At 40.8% G+C, this 23636-nt stretch overlaps 2 protein-coding genes across 4 annotated transcripts in view; one reads left to right on the forward strand and one right to left on the reverse strand.

Moving 5' to 3' along the window:
* mgat3b (beta-1,4-mannosyl-glycoprotein 4-beta-N-acetylglucosaminyltransferase b) overlaps positions 1-13993 on the forward strand; it is a 31000-nt gene extending 17007 nt beyond the window's left edge. For all 3 annotated transcript variants that reach the window (XM_084426559.1, XM_084426558.1, XM_084426560.1), the window contains exons 2-3: positions 4080-4386; positions 6377-13993. In XM_084426559.1, coding sequence (XP_084282685.1) covers positions 4081-4386; positions 6377-7792 — 1722 coding nt within the window. In that variant the 5' untranslated portion in view covers position 4080 and the 3' untranslated portion in view covers positions 7793-13993. The remainder of the gene's footprint in view (positions 1-4079; positions 4387-6376) is intronic.
* A 1003-nt stretch (positions 13994-14996) lies between these two features.
* On the reverse strand, positions 14997-22979 carry c1qtnf6b (C1q and TNF related 6b). The gene is made up of 3 exons (XM_084426562.1): positions 22912-22979; positions 20693-20869; positions 14997-18445 (listed from the first exon to the last, which is right to left on the reverse strand). The coding sequence occupies exons 2-3, from the start codon at positions 20859-20861 to the stop codon at positions 17901-17903; spliced, it is 714 nt and encodes a 237-aa protein (XP_084282688.1). The 5' UTR covers positions 20862-20869; positions 22912-22979; the 3' UTR covers positions 14997-17900.
* Positions 22980-23636: the final 657 nt, after the last annotated feature.

Below are 23636 nucleotides of genomic sequence, written 5' to 3' on the forward strand. Positions count from 1 at the left end.
ATTTTTATTTATCTATTTACCTTTTTTAGAATTTGGAAGATAATAAAGATATTGTTTGGTGAGTGCGATCTCTGATTGGAAATCCTTGAGAACCAAAAAAGTATTCCTGGAATTTAATTTTACAGCATCTGTACGAAGCGTGCAGAAACCTCACATCCTCCCAGAGCAAATAAATATGTTCTAAGAACGTTTTGCTTACATCTTATAAAACATTATTTCTAAATGTTTTCTGATCGTTCAAAACGTCCAGTTAAAAAAAAAAAAAGTAAAGCGTTTTTTTTCTTGGTTATATGATCGTTAAGTGAACATTCTGTTGTGTCATTCTTCAAACGTTATGAAACGTTACTTTTGAATGTTCTCTGAACGTTCCGAAACAAGTCGTTACATTTAAAAAACGTTACATGAACGTCCAACTGAAACATTCCATGAACTATGTTTAATAATGTTTTTTGTGCTAACGTTTTGAGAACATTATTATGACTTTTAACAAATGTTTTATGAACATTACTGGAAATATGTTTGTATATCTTTACAAAACCATGGCATAATGTGAGCTAACACAAGCTCTCGAGCTCGAACAGCATCTTCAGTGTCCCTGATGCCCGGCGTCGATGGGAACAATCGCAGTGACCGTTCTCATGGGGGGTTCTGTTACTATCACTGATGATCTGGAAGGTCAGAAACACTGAGGAGCTTCTGTTCTTCAGCTGATCTGAAACGCTGGAGAGAAACACGTCCATCTAATCGTGATCGCTGAGCACTTTAAATCACAACCACATTCTGCCTTCCGGTGACGGAAATGCCACAAAAAGCAGGCTTATATTAATGCAGCAAACTCAAGACGTCGCAGGAGGCGTTCAGAAATCAGATGCTTCACATATATTGTGATTTTTCTCATTCATGTAATTCCCAAATATATTGGTCCATTATTTCCCGGTGTGTAACAGAATGCAGTGGAAGACATTTCTGCAGGAGCTTATTAAAGCACTTTTTTTTTCTCAAAATGATCACTATCATACTGCATCTGGGCATTTTAGTGTTGTTGTTTTTGTCAATTTCATTATTAGGTGATGTGTCATTATTGTAATACAGTACTATTACAGATATTAACCCTTGTGCATCAATTAAAAAAGTGACTCATAGGACCTTAGTGGACAAAAATGTCTTGAAATATGTGAAGCTTGGGAGCAGAGACTTAAGTTCGGTCAGGTTAAGATTGGCAAATTATTGTTGAAGTAAAAAGTGAAGTTTAAAAAGTGAAACCAAAAAAAAAGATATGGAGGTTTAAGTCTATGAAAATGATTCATGAACATCATTTTATATGAAATATATATATTTTATGAAACATGTTGAACTCTAAAACTGCTAGAAAATCAAAGTCATAAATCTAAACATGTCGCGTTCCAAATTACCAGTTGATATCTCAAAACATTAGCTTTCAGTGAGATTTTGTTTGGGCGCAGTTCCACATTTTCCCCATTAGTTGCAGCAAAACTCCACTGGGACACAGTGGTTGGATTTGGGATTTGCAGTAGAGTTTCTCTCTCTCAAATTTTACAAGCACACACAAACACAATTATTTTATTACACACATACAAACCACACTCTGACATCCATACCAACACACACACACGCAATTATAGCTGCTTCATTTATCCAATTGGCTCTATAATATGCAGAAGCGGAAAACAGGAATAAAGTATTTTATAGCGAGTATTTGCTTTATTGACCAAACCTGTGAAAATGGCACTACCTGGTAATACATAGTAAAATAGTAAAAAGAAATCATGCCAACAGAATGAAAGTATATTAACAAAGATTGCATCAGTTTATAGTTAAACAGCCCTGGGATTATGGGTTTCAATAGGGGACATTTTTGTCCTTAAGATCCTGAGTGGAACTATTTTGTGTTACTAGTGCAAAATAGATTTATTAAAGGAAATAGGGGGTGAAATAGTAAAATTCCAATAAAAATACAAACCTGTGCCAAATTGTATGCAGCTGGCAATAACACAGGGAAAATCATCACAAAAACTAAACTGAAAAAGACAAAAATGTCCATAAGGTCACACAAGGGTTAAAAATATTGTCAAATGCACAGAGAAACTAATAAGTCTTTGTGTAAAATGAAGCTTGTGGACTAACACACATTATTATCAGTATCACACTTAAAGGGATAGTTCAGCCAAAAATGAAAATTAGCCCATGATTTACTCGCCCTCAAGTCATCCTAGGTGTATATGACATTCTTCTTTCAGACGAATACAATCAGAGTTATATAAAAAATGTCCTAGCTCTTCATCATAAAATCCATCATATCCATCATAAAAGTGCATCCATCCATCCATCCATCCATCATAAAAGTGCATCCATCCATCCATCCATCATAAAAGTGCATCTATCCATCATAAAAGTGCATCCATCCATCCATCCATCATAAAAGTGCATCCATCCATCCATCCATCATAAAAGTGCATCTATCCATGATAAAAGTGCATCCATCCATCATAAAAGTGCATCTGTCCATCATAAAAGTGCTTCTATCCATCCATCCATCCATCCATCATAAAAGTGCATCTATCCATCATAAAAGTGCATCCATCCATCATAAAAGTGCATCTGTCCATCATAAAAGTGCATCTATTCATCATAAAAGTGCATCCATCCATCCATCCATCCATCCATCATAAAAGTGCATCTATCCATCATAAAAGTGCATCCATCCATCATAAAAGTGCATCTGTCCATCATAAAAGTGCATCTATTCATCATAAAAGTGCATCCATCCATTATAAAAGTGCATCTATCATCATAAAAGTGCATCTGTCCATCATAAAAGTGCTTCTATCCATGATAAAAGTGCATCTATTCATCATAAAAGTGCATCTGTCCATCATAAAAGTGCATCTATCCATCATAAAAGTGCATCTATCATCATAAAAGTCCATCTATCCATGATAAAAGTGCATCTGTCCATCATAAAAGTGCTTCTATCCATGATAAAAGTGCATCTATTCATCATAAAAGTGCATCCATCCATTATAAAAGTGCATCTATCCATCATAAGTGCATCTGTCCATCATAAAAGTGCTTCTATCCATGATAAAAGTGCATCTATTCATTATAAAAGTGCATCTATCCATCATAAAAGTGCATCTATCCATCATAAAAGTCCATCTATCCATGATAAAAGTGCATCTATCATCATAAAAGTCCATCCATCCATCATAAAAGTGCATCTATCCATCATAAAAGTGCTTCTATCCATGATAAAAGTGCATCTATTCATCATAAAAGTGCATCCATCCATTATAAAAGTGCATCTATCCATCATAAGTGCATCTGTCCATCATAAAAGTGCTTCTATCCATGATAAAAGTGCATCTATTCATCATAAAAGTCCATCCATCCATCATAAAAGTGCATCTATCCATCATAAAAGTGCATCTGTCCATCATAAAAGTGCATCTATCCATCATAAAAGTCCATCCATCCATCATAAAAGTGCATCTATCCATCATAAGTGCATCTGTCCATCATAAAAGTGCTTCTATCCATGATAAAAGTGCATCTATTCATCATAAAAGTGCATCTATCCATCATAAAAGTGCATCTATCATCATAAAAGTCCATCCATCCATCATAAAAGTGCATCTATCCATCATAAAAGTGCATCTGTACATCATAAAAGTGCATCTATCCATGATAAAAGTGCATCTATCCATGATAAAAGTGCATCTATCCATCATAAAAGTCCATCTATCCATGATAAAAGTGCATCTGTACATCATAAAACTGCTTCTATCCGTGATAAAAGTGCATCTGTCCATCATAAAAGTGCATCTATTCATGATAGACAGATGTTTGGAATATAAAGCTTGGAAGAGCCAGGACATTTTTTAATATAACTCTGATTGTATTCGTCTGAAAGAAGAATGTCATATACACCTAGGATGACTTGAGGGCGAGTAAATCATGGGCTAATTTTCATTTTTGGCTGAACTATCCCTTTAATATGAGTATGTAAGATTGTTCGGCTAGAGTCTCTGAGCTCTGTTTCTCTCTCTCCTGTTTCTCAGGATGAAAATGAGACGTCACAGGGTTTTCTTGATTTGCACAGTGGGACTGTGTGTCATTTCCTTCCTGCATTACTACAAGGCTCTCCACTACGTGTCCCTGCTGAGGGAGCTGTCTGCACCCTACCCTAACATCAAGTCCTTCATCATGGTGACGGGGTTCTTCTGGAAGGAGGGCTCGACCCCGCTGGCGAGCGCGTCCCCTGAGGAAGGGCCTCGGGTCGGAGCGGTTCTGGAGCTCGACACCGGACAGGAGCCCGAAGCACCACAGCCCTGGAAGAGACCTGAAGATCTGCAGCGCACTACTGAGGTACTGGGACTCTTCTTCTCTACAGTCCTCTACAGAAACTTTCTATCTTAAAGGTGTAGAGTGTAATGTTTAGCGGCATCTAGTGGTGAGGTTTCGAATTGCACCCAACAGAAGTTACGGTGGCTGACGGGAAAAGATGTCGTCGTCTGAGACAGCAGAGAGTAAAGCAATGAGATATTAGGTTTACTTAATTATTCAGTAAAACGATATGTTATTGCGAATATTATTGTTACTTGTTCATCATTGTGTCAGTATTTTATTCGCTGACTTTAGCTAGCTTCTTTGCACGAAGAACAACATAGTGGGACTGGGACTGATCTTCTGTAAAGTCGTGTTCTGCAACACTCCCCTGACTGTCATAAGGGGCTTTCGAACTAATGGTTCCCTTAGGAACGTTTTCCTGGTTGCATTCGCACCGCCAGTAGGAACTCTGAAGTGACGTAAGCCAAGCTTGTGGGACTTTACTGGGACTGATCTTCTGTACTGTCGTGCTCTGCAACACTGGTCAGTCGGACAGTAGTCCCGCCCCAAACTCACGTGATTGGTTGAGTCAGAAGTTGAGATGTCCACAGATCCACTTATGAATGTCTACAGACAATGGCATCGAACCAAAACTTGCATGAGAACAACTATGATGCATGCATAGTATAATAATCAAGGTCTGAAATTGACCTGAAGCTCTGCAGCGCTGAGGCACTGAGGCACTGGGACTGTGAATCGAGAAATGACTCTGGATCGATTACAATTTTTTCCCGAATGCATCGCGATTCTCTCTTGAATCGATTCTGAGCGTATTTTTTAACAGCGGATGGCACTGCGTACTCTAGAAACAGCCTTAATCTGCTGGCTTCCAATGCCTTACACACACACACACCACTTGAACCTTCTATAAAATAATCATTCATAAAGTTCGAAAAGGTTGAAGCGAATTACAAGAGTGTTTGCAGTGGGATGTTCATATTAATCTTGCGTCATAACAGCAAAAGTATATTCTCAGACTCAGCCGAACGCACGAGCGCTCTTCTTCGTGAGCATTTGAGCGTGCAGTTTAAAACTAGCCTAGAGCGCCATCTGCTGTTAAAAACCAAGTTCACAATTGGAATCGATCCACAAATCGCGACGCATCGTTATATTGTCCCAACCCTATTCTTCTGTAAGGTTGTGCTCTGCAACACTCCCTGTCTCTCATTGGTCAGTCGGACAGATAGTCCCGCCCCAAACTTATGTGATTGGTTGAGTCAGAAGTTGACATGTCAGGCTTCTTAAAGCATCACAGAGAGATCAACTTATAAATATCTACGGACGATTCCCTCATGTCACGATTCGATACATATCACGATATTGAACTCACGATACGATATTATTGCGATAATCCAAGACGTATGATTAAAATGCTAAATTTGGTTTTACACTGTGTGTAAATGAATAGTCTTGGACTTGGTGCTGGAAACCCAAAGCACAGGACAATAGAGACACCAGAATAACAATATTCATGATTCTGAAGCTGAAAATACAGGATTATATTAGAAGAATATGCTTGCACTCTGTCACTGACTAGATATATTTAAAATAATGTAACTTTTTACTGGTACCATCAGACATTTGGCATTTTCAGGACTCACAATATTCCCCCATTGCATTATTATACATTATATTCAACATTATATAGAAGTTTAATGAAGTACTGAAGATTTCATTTTGAGTGAATTATACACAATACAGATTGTCACTATCCACGATACATATTGAGGCATTTTTGTATTGCGATATATTGTGACACGAATTACCTGAAAAACCACCTCATGCGAGCGTAAAAACTTTTTTGCAATATATGGGAGTTTTTGTAAAATTGACGTGTTTCCATTGGGCGTATTTTCAATTCGCAATTTAAATTTGCGCAATTTGAAGGGTAATGGAAACGCGGCAAGTGAAACTGTCCAGATTCTGCTATCTGTGAGTCTTCTAATGGTGCTTGTTTTCCATTAATCAGGTCCATAAGAGAGGTTTGGTCGCCAGCATCCCGACCCACCAGAACCCCGACCCGCAGAGAGACGCTGCCGTGAGAGTCGCGGTGAACAAGCTTCATCCGCGTCGCGCTTCGACTCCAGACCCGCTGGAGTCCCTGGGCGACCTTCACCGGCGCACACACACGCTCCAGGACGACCACACACCGTATTTCATCCGCACCAAAGCGGGAGCGCTGTGCTTTCGTCAGGGAACGGAGTCGGCGCTGGCGAAAGACGAGACGCTGAGAGCCAAACCTAGCATTGGCGGAATGAGCCAGCGGAGAATATTACAAAAACCTGACGAGTCAAAGGCTCAAGCGAAATCAGTGGAAGATTCCGGTCTTGCTCGAGGGAGGCCAAAGCGCGGGAAGCGTCTGGTTAAGTGTGTGTGTCGACCGGGATGGCATGGATCTTACTGTGGCGTTCCCACAATGGTGTATCACTCAAATCTCCCCACGAAAGAGCGGCTAACACCGCGCGAGACACCAAGACGCGTCATAAACGCCATTAACGTGAACCACGAGTTCGACCTGTTGCACGTGCGCTTCCGCGAGCTCATCCAAGCCGTGGATCTGTTCCTCGTGTGCGAATCCAACTTCACGGCGTACGGAGAAAGGCGTCCGCTCAGATTCCTGCATTTGTTGCTCAACGGAACATACGATTATGTTCGGCACAAGATCCTCTTCGTGTTCCTGGATCATTTCCCGGACGGGGGTCGACAAGACGGATGGATCGCCGACGATTATCTGCGCACGTTTCTGACTCGCGACGGCATGGCTCGCATATCGGGTTTACGTCCCGATGACGTTTTTCTAATCAACGATGCTGATGAAATTCCGGCTCATGAAGGAGTTCTTTTCCTAAAGCTTTTCGACGGATGGACGGAGCCGTTTGCAATCCACATGAGGAAATCCCTGTATGGGTTTTTCTGGAAGCAACTCGGCTCGCTCGAGGTTGTGTCCGGGTGTACCATCGGCATGCTAAGGGATGTCTATGATAACGATGGGATTCGGCTTCGACGGAGGGAATACTACACCATGCCGGGATTTCGGAAGTACGAAAACGACACCGGACACATTTTGGTCCAGTGGTCAATCGGAAGTCCGTTTCATTTCGCAGGCTGGCACTGCTCCTGGTGTTTCACGCCAGAGGGAATTCACTTTAAACTCATTTCGGCCCAAAACGGGGATTTTCCTCGCTGGGGCGACTACGAGGACAAGCGGGATCTTAACTACATCCGGGATCTGATCCGAACGGGGGGTTGGTTTGACGGATCTGTGCAGGAATACCCGCCGTCGGACCCTAAGGAACATATGTACGCCCCCAAATACATGTTTGATCATTACGATCACTACCGCTACTTGTTGGAGAATCCGTACGCCAGGCCGGGAGGCGCGTAGATAAGGATAAAATGTTTGGGAGAGAAGAGACCGCCGTCCTGTTACTCGTTCCTCTTCTCTGATTGGCTCTTAAGACCCTCCCAAAACCGTCCAATGGATGAACGCTTCATGTGAACACAGGCCTTGCAGAGAACAACAAACCTTTCTGTTTTGGCCGATGTTTACCTGAGGGACTCTGTTCCTCCTGTGTTCATTGTACATGACTGTGTGTGTGTGTGTGTGTGTGTGTGTGTGTGTGTGTGTGTGTGTGTGTGTGTGTGAGAGCGAATGTGTGTGTGTGTGTGTGTGTGTGTGTGTGTGAGTGAATTTCATTGGTGCACAGGCTTTCTCGCTTGCACTTCAGAATCGAAAAAAAGAAAACTCATTGCACAAATGCCACATTTTTGGGTTTGCTGACAGCTTGTAAATTCCTCCAAACTCCAAACTACTCAGTCAGAAAAAAAATGTGTGTATCATTGTGAGCCTTTCTGAATGAGGTTGTAGACGAGAGAGAGAGAGAGAGAGAGAGAGAGAGAGAGAAACAGAGCTTTGTTTGAGCTCTGATGGAGCTGATATGTGAGATTCGCTCAGACAGAACACAAACGATCTTCCTGTTGGAGAAATCCTTGCGGAAAACATCCTAAAGCTGGAAAACAGGCTGTTTTCAAAAAAAAATCATCAGCTATTAAGCCTGCGATAATGTGAATCATCCATGTGGTGCACAAGAAAGAGAAGACACCAGATAAAATAAGACAAACACAGTGGCTCTGTTACAGGCTAGTCTGCCTACATGTTAAGGCATCAAGGACACAAAGGTGGTTTCAAATCATATGCTGCCTTCTAAGAAACCTACAGTCCAACCAAAAATCATTCAGACACCAGATATAATTTATTAGTGTGTGCAGGACACTATCGTTCATTTATGTAAGTGAGGAGAGCAAAATAAACGTTGACATATTATACCCAAATATTTTTCATACAGTGACTACCAGTAAAATTGATAAAGATTTGGGACCAAAAATGATTCAGACACTTTGACCTGAACATGTTTTGCTGAAGTGTGTTTTCTTTAATTGCTAATGCTCTTTTTACACACAGACTGAACACAATGAAGCATTGCTTGATGATTGGTTGAGCTAAACTGGTATTATCTAATTGTGTAGTTAAATTTAACAGCTGACAGATATTCAACATAATTCATGTGTGAGACAGTCTAACAGAAGGACGGACAAAACCAGTCAAATATCAATGAGTTCTTGTCAAATTGTATTACCCTTTTCTAAACTATAGCGAATAAACTGTGATAATTACATTTAGGTTGGACTGTACCTTTGGCCATATTCTACAATTCTTAATTTATCCTTTCTAGAGAAGGCATGAGCCAAAATGCATTGCGACAAGTGATTATAAATGCGATGTGTTCAAGACCAAAAAGCATTCAAATAAACAGTTTCAATCCAATGTTTATTTTTATGCTTTTAATGAATCTCCCAGTGCACTGCAGCTCACTGTGCTTCTGGACCAGAGCCATGTAGTGTTTGGTGGTCTTGGCTCTCGAGTTTTAAATTAAAGTGAGAATGGGGAAACAGTTTCTTACGAAATCCTGTGCTGGAAATTCCCTGTTCTCAGTGCAGTGAAGCCATCTGATCGCATCCGAGATCTCTGGGGAATTACATTTACACAGCGGCACCAGAGATCTGAGGATCTGCAGAACATTTGATACGATCTGGGATCATTTACGGACGTTTTATACTGGGGCTGTTAAAGTCAACATGAAATCAACAGTGACTCTCTTAACTGATGTTGCTGCTCTTATTGTGAATGATTCATTGTCATTATTTTGAAGAAATATAGATGACGTCAATCCCTCTTTTTTTATCAACCACCTTCATATAAAGACACATTGTCATAATCATTTGTTAACAAACAAATATTCATTACTTCAATGAGCTCATTGTTTCTGCCTTAAATTATTACATCGTTTAAATCACTCTGATTTTGTATATGTACAATTCTGAAATACGTAACTTAGACAGTTTCCTCTGATAACAGATCTCTCTAAATTGTAATGTGGACTCGTGCATTTTCTGTAAAGCTGCTTTGAAACGATGTGGATTGTGAAAAGCGCTATACAAATAAATGTAAATTGAATTGAATTGAACATTATGAAGAAAATCGAGTCCCATCCTACATTTATTCTCATTGAATGTTCAGTCTCATTGCACAAAAAAAGAGTCGTTTCATGTTGACTTTAGGCTCCAAAATGGTTAGTCATAAATCAACTCTCCTAGACATACGATTAAAGGAGTATAGGGAATCATTTCTTTGTCAGACACACGCTGCTAAAAACAGATATAGGAACTCTTTGGGACATGGGGTGAAAATACTGCCACCAGTGAAATAAATATCACCAGAAGTCAAGGGTCATGACTTCTACTCGCTAGTGGCTGTGAAACTATAATGACACACAGCCTAAAGATAGAAAGAGCGTTACATGTCCTGAAGACATCACAGATCTCAGCAGAGAGACAGGTGCTCAATCTCAGTCCACATGCGTCTATGGGATCACACTGGGATTGCAGTGTGGCCGTGACCCCTCGTCTGTCCTCGAAATGTGAATTTAGCCTTCATGCGCGCAGTAAATGTGCTTGAGACGAGCCAGCATGAGCTGCAAACCAATCCGCATGGACGCTCCAAATCTGTCCAATCCGCATGGACGCTCCAAATCTGAGTCCAATCCGCATGGACACACCAAATCTGTCCAATCCGCATGGACACACCAAATCTGTCCAATCCGCATGGACGTTCCAAATCTGAGTCCAATCCGCATGGACGTTCCAAATCTGAGTCCAATCCACATGGACGATCCAAATCTGAGTCCAATCCGCATGGACGATCCAAATCTGAGTCCAATCCGCATGGACGTTCCAAATCTGAGTCCAATCCGCATGGACGTTCCAAATCTGAGTCCAATCCACATGGACGATCCAAATCTGTGTCCAATCCGCATGGACGCTCCAAATCTGAGTCCAATCCGAAATCTGTGTCCAATCCGCATGGACGCTCCAAATCTGTCCAATCCGCATGGACGTTCCAAATCTGAGTCCAATCCACATGGACGATCCAAATCTGTGTCCAATCCGCATGGACGCTCCAAATCTGAGTCCAATCCGCATGGACGCTCCAAATCTGTGTCCAATCCGCATGGACGCTCCAAATCTGTCCAATCCGCATGGGAATACATTCGAAATATTGACCTCTAGTGATGCAAATTGCATCAAATTCTTATCCTGAAACATGCGTGAACGGACTGGCTTCATTCAACCTGAATCTGTTCACATCTGCATATCGAGCAGCTTACATGAGCAGGAATATCTTTAATAATGGCCTTATGAATGATCTTATGTAACTCATATCTGGAGAATTATGTCTCTTACACTGCCGTTCAAAGGTTTTGGATTGGTAGAAATCTCGCCGATCCAAAACTTCTGACTGGTAGAGTGTGTCTCTTATGTCCGTCCACGACCGACGCGCCACATTTAGTTCAGAGGAACATTTGATTTGCTCTGGTTTGAGCTTGTGCGAGTTGCTCTGAGGGGATTTTGTCTCGAGTTTAATGATTGTTTTGCTCTGTTGAAACAAATGAAGGACGTTTTGAGGCGTTTGGCTGTTAATCAGGAACCACTTTCTCTCTCTCTCAGTTAACAAACATTCACTGTTACGGACTTACTGTCATTTTTGTTTTGTGTTGTTTGCTGTTGTAAATGTTGTTGCTGTTTACATTATTTATCTAATTTATTACTATCCTGTTTCTGTGTACAAAAGGGAAGATCGGTCTGTCAGAGAAACGTCTCTCTCCTCCATGTCATCCCTCCATCCTGTCCTCTCACATCATATTATTCATCTTAAACATGAAAGTCTGTCATTAACCCTCTTGGCTAGAAACACTTTACGCTAGTATGCAAACGCACATGCTCTTGTGCTATTGAACCGAAACGAATGTTTGTGCCATTTAACTGGAGCTACCTGTAAACATATTGACATTTTAACTGTATAGTTGCGATGAAACAGAAGTAGCGACAGATTGTTTCTTCTGTATTCTGATGTGCATCCGAGTGTAACAAAGTATTGAAAATTAAAAAATGTTGTGAGGGGACTTGTTTCTAGGATATTGAGAAGTGGGCGTGGCTATCAAAAGTGTATGCAGATGAGCGTGAGCTTGCAGGGGTGGAGTTTAACACTTAAACACCAGAAGTCTGATGTTCCAGTTATGACATTTTGATTATTATTATTCAAGGTCAAAACATTTTTTAAATGAAACATTCACAATAAGATCATTTAGAAAATACAGTGAATTTTCCTTTTATGCTGACTAACGGCTGGAATACACTACACAACTTTAAAAATCGTAACTTTAAAAAAAAACACTGCATCATAATACACTTGCCGACTTTATATGCTGGTTGTAATGGATGGAGCTTGACCTAATTCAGTTTAGGGGTAGGTTTATGGGTAGGGTGTGGCTAATCCTTCAAGCTCCACCCATTAAATCCAGAGAGGAGGAGCTGGACATCAAGCTCCGCCCATTGGCTTTGCAGTGTGTGACAAATGGAAACAATTTCTTCTAAAGTCAGCTCAAAATATAAACCATGTCTGTGTCCAACATACACTTCCAGAAATCGGTCAAATCCCACCAATTTTGTGCCTGATGTGACATTGAATTTGCACATTATCAGTAGAACTTTCCACTCTTATCTGCGATTTTATTAAGCGTACGCACGCTAATTTGCACTTTTTAGTAAATTCTGTCCCTAAATCTGAACTGGTGTCAACTTCACGTGCTATTGGAATTATCGTACATACGAGTTTCCTAGTTAAAAATTTACTTATTTACATATTTACTACTGGGAAGCTCTGGGATAATTTTGATACCCAAGTTCCGGAGTTGGGCGGCCATAACCTTTAAACATGGCCGAGGGAAGAACGATTGCTGCTGTTACTGGTGTTCTTTATTCGTTTTTTTCCCCTCACAACCTTGTTTTGCCATTAAAGTAGTGCATATCTACATCTATGAATAATCATTTGAAACATGAAAATAGCCTGTATTTGACTGAAATTCCAGAATTCTGATAGCACAGTGAATGTTTAACGTTGTTTTTTTTTTTTACATTTTATTCATTTTCAAATAGGCAAGAATAAATCTGGTGTCCGCATGATTCGTGTGCTTTCCGATAGCATACAAATCAGGACAAAAATATAGAAAAATGTTGAGGAAAGAGAAAACTGACGCAGAAAAAGCCGTTTGCACTAATGAGAAGAACACGCATGCGCAGTAAATTGATGTCCGACTTATCGTTCGCATACTGGCGTAGAGTTTGTTTCGGGTCATTATCTTGCTTTTGTCTTGTGAATCACCTGTGAACGGTGTCGTTTCATGCATCAGGGAGCTTTGCTTGCAGCTCAAAATGTTTATATAAAACACAGGACAGGATTAATAACGGAATGGAATATGTGTGTGAGAGTCAAACGCGCCACAAACACACACGTTATCCTTCAGGAAATAATAGTGAACGTCCTGTGTCAAACTGTTCATATCTGCACTGCATTTTATCATTTCGAAAGCGTAACTTATTCATTGTGTTATATATTAAAGGATTTTTTTTTTTCTTTGTTTATATTTTCGGGTGAAGTTAATATTTCTCATCTTGATGTGTAATCTTGTATAAGATCCTCATATATGACATAAAGATCAGTCTATCATGTTTGTCATTATTACTGATGCACTGTTTTGTTTTCCTCTAACTAAACCAGTTTGATCTCTCCTGTGATCTACGTGCTGCAGTGTGATCACTCTCCGCCAATCACGTCCAACCTTCTCTCTCTCCGCCAATCACGTCCACTCTTCTCTCTCTCTCCGCCAATCACGACCACTGGTTTTTCACTCTCGTCCAATCACGTTCTCTGTGCGTGTGTGGGAGAGTTTTTCATGCTGGTTCATAGATGGAACGACTGATTAAACCGTAGTCAGATGAACAACGTAAAAGAGTGAAAGTGTCTGAAAAGAAGAGCATAACACTCTTATGCACTGGTAAGGAGCAGCGTGTACATTAAATGAGTTTATACAATCCTTTTTGTTTTGTGTATATGAATGGCTATATGTTAACCTTGAATAAAAATAACAAATTCTATGACAAAAACTATAATAAATTAATTTGAAAACCAGTTTGTGGACATATTTCCATTGCTTTGTCTCATCAACAGTTCAGAAGTCTTCATTTGTGTTCTTCACTAGTGACCTCAGTGCACACTAGAGGGCAGTGTGTGCTCAGAATCTAGTGAACTGAGCCAGTGTTGCCAAGTTCGCGGTTTTCCTGCCTAATCCCTGTTTCCACGGGTTATTTATGTAAATCTGCGGGTTAAAGCTATTTCTGATTAGCTTTTGGACTAGTTTTGTTGTGTAGACCTGGCGACCCTGAACTGATCCCAACTACAGACAAGAGTAGGCTACTGAGATTCCTCTGAGGAAACAACCGCTAATGAAGAGGTAAATAGCCAGTTATTGAGGATGTCGAAGGTCAGTTGCTCGAGTTTCTGTTTATCATAATCAAATCTTTAATGAGCTATAAATTAATTTATGAGATGATTGTTGGTTTACAGTGACGACTGTTTTATTGATTGTGGGTAATAATGGTAAAATCAATCGAACAGTTGTTTCTGGTGATGTTATTATTGTCCCTCTCTGAGAATGGCCTGCTGAAGGATAGAGAGAGAAAGAAAGAGAGGACCTGTGCTGGTGAAATGAGAATTATTTTTTCTGATATATGTGATGTGATTCTGTGTCTTTTTAACAATGGTTTGTACAGTTGTCATTCACACCAAGAATCTATAACGATAACTATAAACCGAACTATTAAATGTAATCCCATTCCCTTACATACTTTTTCAGGGGAAACATAATTAAATGACAGTAATTAATTACTTGGTAATGCATTTACACCCAATACTAGTCACGGCGACGCAAAGAAGGCTGTCCCAAAAAGCTAGTTCGAAAGCTCCTACGCATGCGCCCTTCTTTTCCTGGGACGTGAACGATAGAACATTAGATAGAACAGAAGTATATTTTTATGTACATAAATGGTCTGATTAGAACAATTTTAGAATGTAGTCAATAATTGTATCACTTAAAACTCATCTTTGATCACCAGAATGATATATTTAAAAGTTTTTCCTTGAAAAAAAAAAAAAAAAAATTGTCATGTCTTAAAATATCTTGAATGTAACTCGACACCCTTGCCTTAATTAGTATGGGCGGTTCTCTGAATATGCAAATGAGCCCCGCCTCCACTCACTCACTCAGCTCAGAGATCCACTGGTTGACGATCACACGTTGAGCTGATTGGTTACAAGGTAGTTTGTGACGTCAGAAACACCAGCGATTTCAAAGCGTGTTTTTGAGACTGTCTTTGGTTCACTGCAGTTTTAAGGAGAAAATACTCAGCAATGGTGTCGACTTATGAATTTGCACATGGTTTGTCTTAAAGCATATTAAAAACACCACATAGACACATAAACAACATTAAAAACTGGATTTTCAACACAGAAGGACATTAAAACTATAGTTTGACGTCCGTTAGTTATTGTCCTTGGTGTAAGTGGGCCATTAGGTGCGTTGACGCCATGTTATAATTATCGTAATTACGAGATTTCAACATGAAAAAAGCATTCATGTCCTCGTATGGCGTGAACGCAGCAATAATTCACAAGTATTTGGGTCAATGGACTGAACTAAATAAAAAAAACAAGATGTCTGAGCAGTTGAGTATTTTGTTGCTGAATTTAATAGAAACATTATAAACATACACATCAGAATATAGACATAGTTGTTTTCCCCTGCAGAAAGTGCACGCGTCACCAGTTTAGCACCAGTTTAGCACCAGTTTATGGAGACCACATCAGAGAAACCTTGAAAAGGTCATTTTAGGCACCTAATGAACATGAGAAACGAAATACAAAACGTCCCAGTTTCATGACATCAGTCCAATGATGGACTTTATTTCCCAGAAACTTAATCTCAGATGGACAGAATCTGTCCTTCACAGGGAAATCAGTCAAATCTGGAAATTGTCAAACTGTTGGTGGACTCTGAACTGAGAACAAATTCACTAATCACAATGCTGATCTGAGAGCAGCTGCCAATCATAATAGTTGTGTCCCAAATGATACACTCAGTATGAACACATACACTATTTATACTACAAAACGTCATAGAATAGTGCATAAGTACATGAATTGGGACGCACCTATAAACTTGGTTTTTGTATATTAATATTTGGATTATTATCATTACAGACCATGACTTTCCTAAGAATATACCAGAGAAAAAAGAAACCACATGATGTTAAGAAAATTATGACAAAATGTTTGTGGAAATGGAAATACAAAGAAATTAGATTCCTAGTGTTCTCTGACGCGGTTTAAACTCCAGCACCTTTAAAGACCTTTTACAAAGTCTTGTTGTTTCAGGCTCTACTAGAACAGATTTTCCTGCTTGAACGTTGATTATTTTCCTCAAATTCTCCATTGTTGCAGCTCCTCTCTTCCCAGTCTGTCAGTAACACTCTGTTTAGTTCCTGTCTCTATGAAGCCCCTCCTCCTGAAAAGCACACTGTGCTCTGATTGGTTGGCTGGATCAGTGTGTTGTGATTGGTCGAGCGCTTCGAGTGTGTTTGGGAAATGCCCCGCCCCTTTCCATAACCGCCAGTTTAACACACTACTAACTAACTCAACCAGGCCCCGCCCTTTATTCTGCGTATGAATTATCATAATGAGGAATAATGTGACATGTTCGTTCCCGGAAGAAACTCAAGACTACAATGCAGGCGTTTCAGGAGTTCAGGAACACTGACACTGATATAGAGAAGAACTGGAGCTTCTTCATGATCAAACATCAACATTACACACTAAAGAAAGATGGAAAAAGCAGAATAGATGCGGTTTAAAGCAACACTAAGGAACTTTTCCTCTTCGGTTGCCCCACAGGTTGGAAGCGGAATTGTGCATTACCGCTGTCGTAAATAATTTCGCCGCCCGCAGCCGACTGTCGCACACTCGCTGTTATCCAGCACCGGCTTTGGAATGAACGATGTCCACAGACAAGGTAGAGTATGTTGCATGATTTCATGAAAGTATGATGTATTGCGACATCAGAAACGAAGAAAAACTAAATAATGACTATTGTAACGCTTGATGTAAAGCAAGTCAAATTTGTAGTTTTCTAATGTCTCATTCGAACTACAGAAACGCGCCCCGGATTGGCAAACTTGCATAGTGTGGTTATAGCAGATATAGTGCTGCAAAGCGGATCCAGAAGTGCCTTTCACCCTGTTACGACTTGATGAACCACTGATACGATTTTGGAAACATTATTTTAAGGTAAAAAATGTTCCTTAGTGTTGCTTTAATATGTGAATCATGTCACATGTAAGGGAGTCGTCAGTGTCCTAATCTGTAGAATATCGCGCTGGTCAAATTAATGTTGATAATATCCTGATTCACCGATCACTGGGAATGAGGGAAGAGAAAGGGATTGAGAGTTAAAAGTCCTGCTCATTGTTAATCGACAGGCTGCTCAGCAGCTCAAATCAAACACTGTACAAGTCTTCATGCCTTTCAAGGCAAGTGTTGTTACGCGTATCATAATTTCTCCACAATGAGGTGAGAGACAACAGCAGAGTGTTCAATTGAAAAGCTAAACCCAGCAAGCAATAGCCGTCATTTCACCGTCTAGGTTAACTATAGACCCGAATAGTAACACACTTCTAGCCAAAATAACCTGGAATGTCGTTTTGCCAAAATAACTTGCGAGATGTATGATATTCCATCATGTACGCAAAGTAAGCAGTTAAAGGTGTTTGGTTTAATTTCTTCACTCTTTGTTATCTAATTGACGACTAGTCTATTCTTGGGCGATGATTTAGACGTCTATTAAATTTTCACTTTTGCCTTGTTTTAGCCTAGACGTCTGAGCCGTGTTTGGGCCGCCGTTATACGCCTTTTAAACGCTTGCTGGGAAGGTTCACGCACACACACAAACATCCTCTAGATCTCCACCCGACTGCGATTCCTCCACCTAGACTTTAGGAGCCACCAGATGTCCGTTGAACGTGATGTAGACGTCCACGTCGTCGCTGTAAATGGCGTTGTCGCGCTCGCGCTTGTAGAGTCGCACCCACACCTCGTCGTTGAGCTCGAGTGCTAGCATGACGCTCTGGCTCTGCATGATGGACCGCTCGCTGGGCTGCGCGTACAGGATCACCTGCTGACGATCGTTCAGCATCAGATGCAGGTACGTCTCCTTGAAGTTCCAGGTGTGAATGTTGACGTTAAAGAAATAGACTCCCGGGACGAAGCAGTAGAACTTCCCTTTGAACATGTTGAAATGTTCGTCCAGGTTCACGAAGACGGTGTCGAAGATCAAGGCCTGGTAGTAGTCGGCGCTGTGCAGAGCTTTGCGTCGGCCCACGGAGAAGGACGACTGCTGGGTTTTGCAGGGGTCTCCGGGGGTCCCAGTGTCTCCTTTACTGCCCTTGGGCCCCGACACACCTGTGGATCCTGGGGGTCCGTCCACTCCGGCTTTACCTGGCGTTCCCCGGTCTCCACGATCCCCCTTTTCACCTGTCAACAACCAATCAACAAGCACATTTACATACACACTGTTATGCTGATAACTCCCCATACTTGCAGACTTGTCCACTTAAACAAGTATCAAGTGTGCAAGACTGTCCTATGTCTGATAAACGCCAAAGCTCAGTGCCCCTAACACACACTAAGGCCCAATCCCAATTCTACCCCTTACCCCTTTACTTTCCCCTACCCCTCTGTTTTGCGTGTTCCCGTGAAGGGGTAGGGTTGTCTCGATTCTCTTTTGGTTGTAGGGGTAGGGGTAGGGGGAAGGACCAGATAGCCCTTAAAACGAAGATTTTTCGGGACCACACTTCAAACGAAGGGGTATGAGAAATGTCCCTGCATACACTGGCTACAGAGGCAACATGGCTGCCAATAATCATTTTCTTTATGTCACATTCAATCTTGTATTCATATTTACGGTCATGTTCTTCAAAGAAACGTTTGCAAAAAAATCACTGAAATTTGTTAACGATAGTCCCGCAACAAATTTTCATGTCTGATAACTGGTGAATGTAATTGCGGCTGGGAATTGGCTTATCTTTTACCGTACGTCTGCTATGAACGCATTGTTTTCTTGTGGTTATATGTGAACACGATATAAATGAACAGTGCTTGCACAGTTTTGTGGTTTTTGCAACATGATCAACCAGTCTTGGATGTTCTTTATCAAACAGGGACACCAGAGGAAACCTGGAGGCTCATTCGTTTTCGCGCTGACAACGAGCAACGTTTTCTGAAGTCCAAAAATACTTAGGCGTCGAAGATATCGTCATCTCCGTTGTTTTCTGCGAACTTCAGAAGAAAAATGCCAAAAAATAGCTGTAACCCACGCAATTGAGATGACTACAGCTGACGACGGCATCTTGGAAGTTTGTGATAAACATCGGCGCATCTCCTGTGACGTTGGCGCTAGTGACGACGTATAATGACGTGTAACGGTGTAGTATTAACATGCCTAAGACTTTTGCACAGTACTCTACATCTAATGTTATGGATTCCCCATTGAATTAACCTGTTGTCCCGTTACAAGTTTCTGCTTTTGTCTTCATTTTAGAGTATCTGCACACTTTTCACTGAGCTATGGTTTGTGCTCGTCGACAGATGTTGCTCACCACCAGTTAAATTACCCCTTATTCAGCTCAAAGGAAATAAACCGTGATCACATGACTTCAGAGCGACCAATGGGAACAGGCCTCTTGTGGTCTGTGGCCACAGAGATTTTCAGGAATCTCTGTGGATGGAAATGGATTGACCACTACCAATCTGTGTCCACTGCGAGTGAAGAGTGAACATTACCCAAAGAACAAGTCAACAAAAGTCGTGTTTATTCTCTTTTGGCTTCTTTGTTTGTTCCTCTAAAGCAGCAGAACAAAACTGAGTCAGAGCAGGGAAAAACAAACGCCAAGAATAAACTGCGACTCAACAATTATTGGGTATAATTATGACAGTAAAATGAACAAATGGAGAAATGACTTCCCATATGCCTTTTATATGCCAAGTGACTATCAAACTCTACAGCATTTCAGAACAAATTCATCCGTCACTTTGTAGAATACACAAAATCTATAATATTAATAACATTTTCGTTTGAACAATACATTGATTCACCAGTGAAAATGTAAAATCATGGATCTCCATCTAAGCTAACCCTGCTGAAGATTCGCAGTAATTATTGGTCACGTTCATATTTAACCTTAACTATCGCCCACAGGTGGGACGTTTGCCATTATATATTTAACACAATAAAATCTAAGTGAAAGCCTAAAGTAATATTGACAAACTATAAATCATTTGAAAGCTTACAATCACTATCTTTTCATATTTGGTGACTGTTTTTAACAGAGGAGCAGTAATTTATCAATTTGCAACAAGAATATTTCATACTCATTAGGCGTGTCCAGGCCTTTATTTTGAAATAGCAATGAACATGAAAAATCATGAAAGATTGGTAGAAACCTCCGTTTGTTTTCATGCCAAGAGTTCAAAAGATAGCACCAATTAAATTTGATAAGAAAATAAGGTAAAAAGCATTTCTTGTAGAGTTTAACTCTGCATCCGAAATCACATAAAAAACAGTACGTGACAAAAGTAGGCAGAAAGTATCCTGATGACCTACTACTTCCGGTGCGATTCGATGAACACGTTACTATCCCATGCAACTGATGCTATAAGTCACATGATCATGAAAACATTGGCAAATGATGTATGGGTTCCAATAGGTGTGTTCGCTCTTACCTTTAATAATGGTCATGTTAATGATGGTGCGGATCTCCGGCGTCTGATTGGCTGAGGGGTTTAGGGGCGGGTCTAAGTAATCGCAGCAGCGACGGCAGTATCTGGACGTCGGCCTGGAGGGGGGGGGCACAGACGCCACGAGGGGCAGGAGCAGAAACACACCCAACATCACGACACCTGCATAGGAAGGGCACTGATCAGTGTTGCCAGACGTACGATAATTATCGTATTTGTACGATAACTTTGACCTCTGTATGATCAATAATGAAACAAATCCCATAATGTACGATAATTTCAGAATTGATAATTCTATACTCATTGATCTAGCTGTGGATTCTACGTCTACCGTCATGATTGTGAGGAGAATGTGCACGTCTTCCATCTCATCTCACGTTACGTCTCCTCAGCCAATCATCGTGGAGACTGACTCTCTCCCACGAGCACAAGTTAACGCTCTTTTTTATATTGTATACAAAGTAACAAAAAAACTAAAAGTTAATGCCTGCCGAGGCGCATAGGTTGTGTCCAAGCTGAAGTCAATAGTTTAGCAATAAAGTAATTTGCAGGTCGTGTCATAAAGTTGTTGGTCTAGATAAATAGCTGTATTCTAGTATGTTTGACTCGTGTACGATAATTTTCTTCCAAATACAATAATTTTGAGCTTCTGGAACGATACTTGGACGTTTCCGATCTGGCAACACTGGCACTGGTCGTTACAGACACTGAACCGCTGAGATCACCCTGAGACGGTCCTTCACGCTGTGGGTTTCACTAGTGTTGGATTGACTGAATCTCTTCAGCTCACTTCGGACACATTTAACATGCTGAGCGATATTCACACTGGACGTTTTTCCAATCCAATGCACTACTTTTCCATTGTTTTTCAATGTAAACACACGCTAGACGGACGTGTTTGACCTTGACGCTTGTATCTCGCGTCTTTTGCAGCGTCTCGCGCATGACACGGCATTCAAAAAATGCTCAAGTTATAATAAGTTAAACTTAAAAAAATTAAATAATAGTGCTGGGCAACGATTAATCGCATCTAAAATAAAAGTTTGTGTTTACATAATATACTATTTGTGTGTGTACTGTGTATGATTATTTTGTATATATAAATACACACATATGCATTGAACAGTTCGATCGAACAGTATCGCTGCTCACCTATTTCAAACTATATTTTACCCCTAAACGAAGAAAGAAAAGAGCTTCGTCTGAAGTATATCGGGCCTACACGACGACGGTGTACTAAACACAGCAGACAACGCTGTCAAAGCAATTTACCGATCACACGGATCTGCAAATACGACTACAGACGCTGTATTCTGCTGCCAGGCCAGTAGATGGCAATGTCACTTTGTAAAGAGAAACCCCACGCCTATAGACTGAGCTCGCATATGCATGCGCACGTCTTCACAAATTTACACAGAGACGGTAAAGGTATCGGTTTCAAAACCAGGCTTTTTGAAACCCATTGAAAAGCCGTTGTTGTGTAAACGAACGGCCAAAAAGCATAAAACGTTTTCCGTTTTTGGCTGAAAATGCTGTCGTGTGAACACACCCTAAACTGCAGTCTGTGCACAGAATGACCTTCAGTCACATCCATAAATATGCTGCCAGTCTAATAATTATTAATGAACCCTTTTTGAATAATAAAACATCATGACATATAAAAATAAAACATGTGAGAGTTGTTCCCATAATGCAGCAGGAGCCTGAGGTTGAATGTGTGTCGGTAATAAACAAGCTTATAAAAGTGACATTTATGGATCTCGTCTTTGAGCCTCTCTCTCTCTCTCTCTCTCTCTCTCTCTCTCTCTGTTCTGCAAGTTCAACATCATCTCATTCAAGCATCATTTCTGCCATTCTCTCTTCAGAACATGTATCCTCTACGCCTAATTGCTTCTTTCAGTCTCTGTAACATCGCCTATAAAGAACATCAGTTCTGCAGAAAACTTGAGTGATTCATTGAGACTCAGTTGCAGCTGTGTGTTCGACTTATGAAAACCAGATGAGAGGAAACACACACACAGAGAGAGAGAGAGAGAGAGAGAGAGAGCAAGAGCCACGTCCTCAGAAATTATGAATCTCGTCAAACAATCTCTTTCCAAATGACTGACATGAAAAGCGTTCCCTAAAGCTCCTGAGACTGCGGAGAGGTTGAAGGCCTCGAGCAGAGACACGAGAGATCTCCTGAATGTAAGGTAGTAACTCACCGCTGTGTCCTCGAGCACCTTCAGCGACTCCGACCGTCTCTTCGCTCCTCCGTCCTCGTCTCTCTCTCTCTCTCAGCCTTCGTGAGGAGGAGTTTCCTCAGCAAACTCTTTATTCTCTTGCCCGCCTCTCTCTCCGCGTGTCTCATTCATCCTCTTGCTTTAAAGCGTTTGCTCCTCCAGCTTTAGAGTCACAGATGCTGTTCTTCTTCAAACACTCGACAGGAATCAGCATGTCTGCTTTATGCAGGTAAACGCGTGCAACTGGATTCAGTGTGTGTTAGTCGAATGCCATGGTTATAGCAGTTAAATCCTGCTGATGATGTTTACTGGGCACAGTCTGTGTTTAAGATATCAGATCATTGTGGGTAAACTGGTTCACTGGTGCGATGCCATGCTGAGGAAACACTGCCAAGATCAAACTGAAGCCAGTGTTTCTCTTTTGAAAGACACATGTGAGACTTGATCAGTCCTGCAGTTTGTGCTCCAAACATTCCCTCTGGTGCTCAATGACCGAAACATTGTACGTGTTTTTTACTTCATCGGAATGGTACGAAACTTGGGAAAGGTTTTGGCACTTGCTGTGTGAACACACAACAACATCATGGACATGATTCGAACAGGTTAAATGGTCCTGTAAAAAATAGTCACACTTGTATTGGTCAAAACTGCACCTCTAGTGGAAGCGTTTGGTACTGCAGCCGAACACACTCTCACTGAAAGATAAT

This window comes from Rutilus rutilus (assembly GCF_951802725.1).
Source record: "Rutilus rutilus genome assembly, chromosome: 12".
Classification (NCBI taxonomy): domain Eukaryota; kingdom Metazoa; phylum Chordata; class Actinopteri; order Cypriniformes; family Leuciscidae; genus Rutilus; species Rutilus rutilus.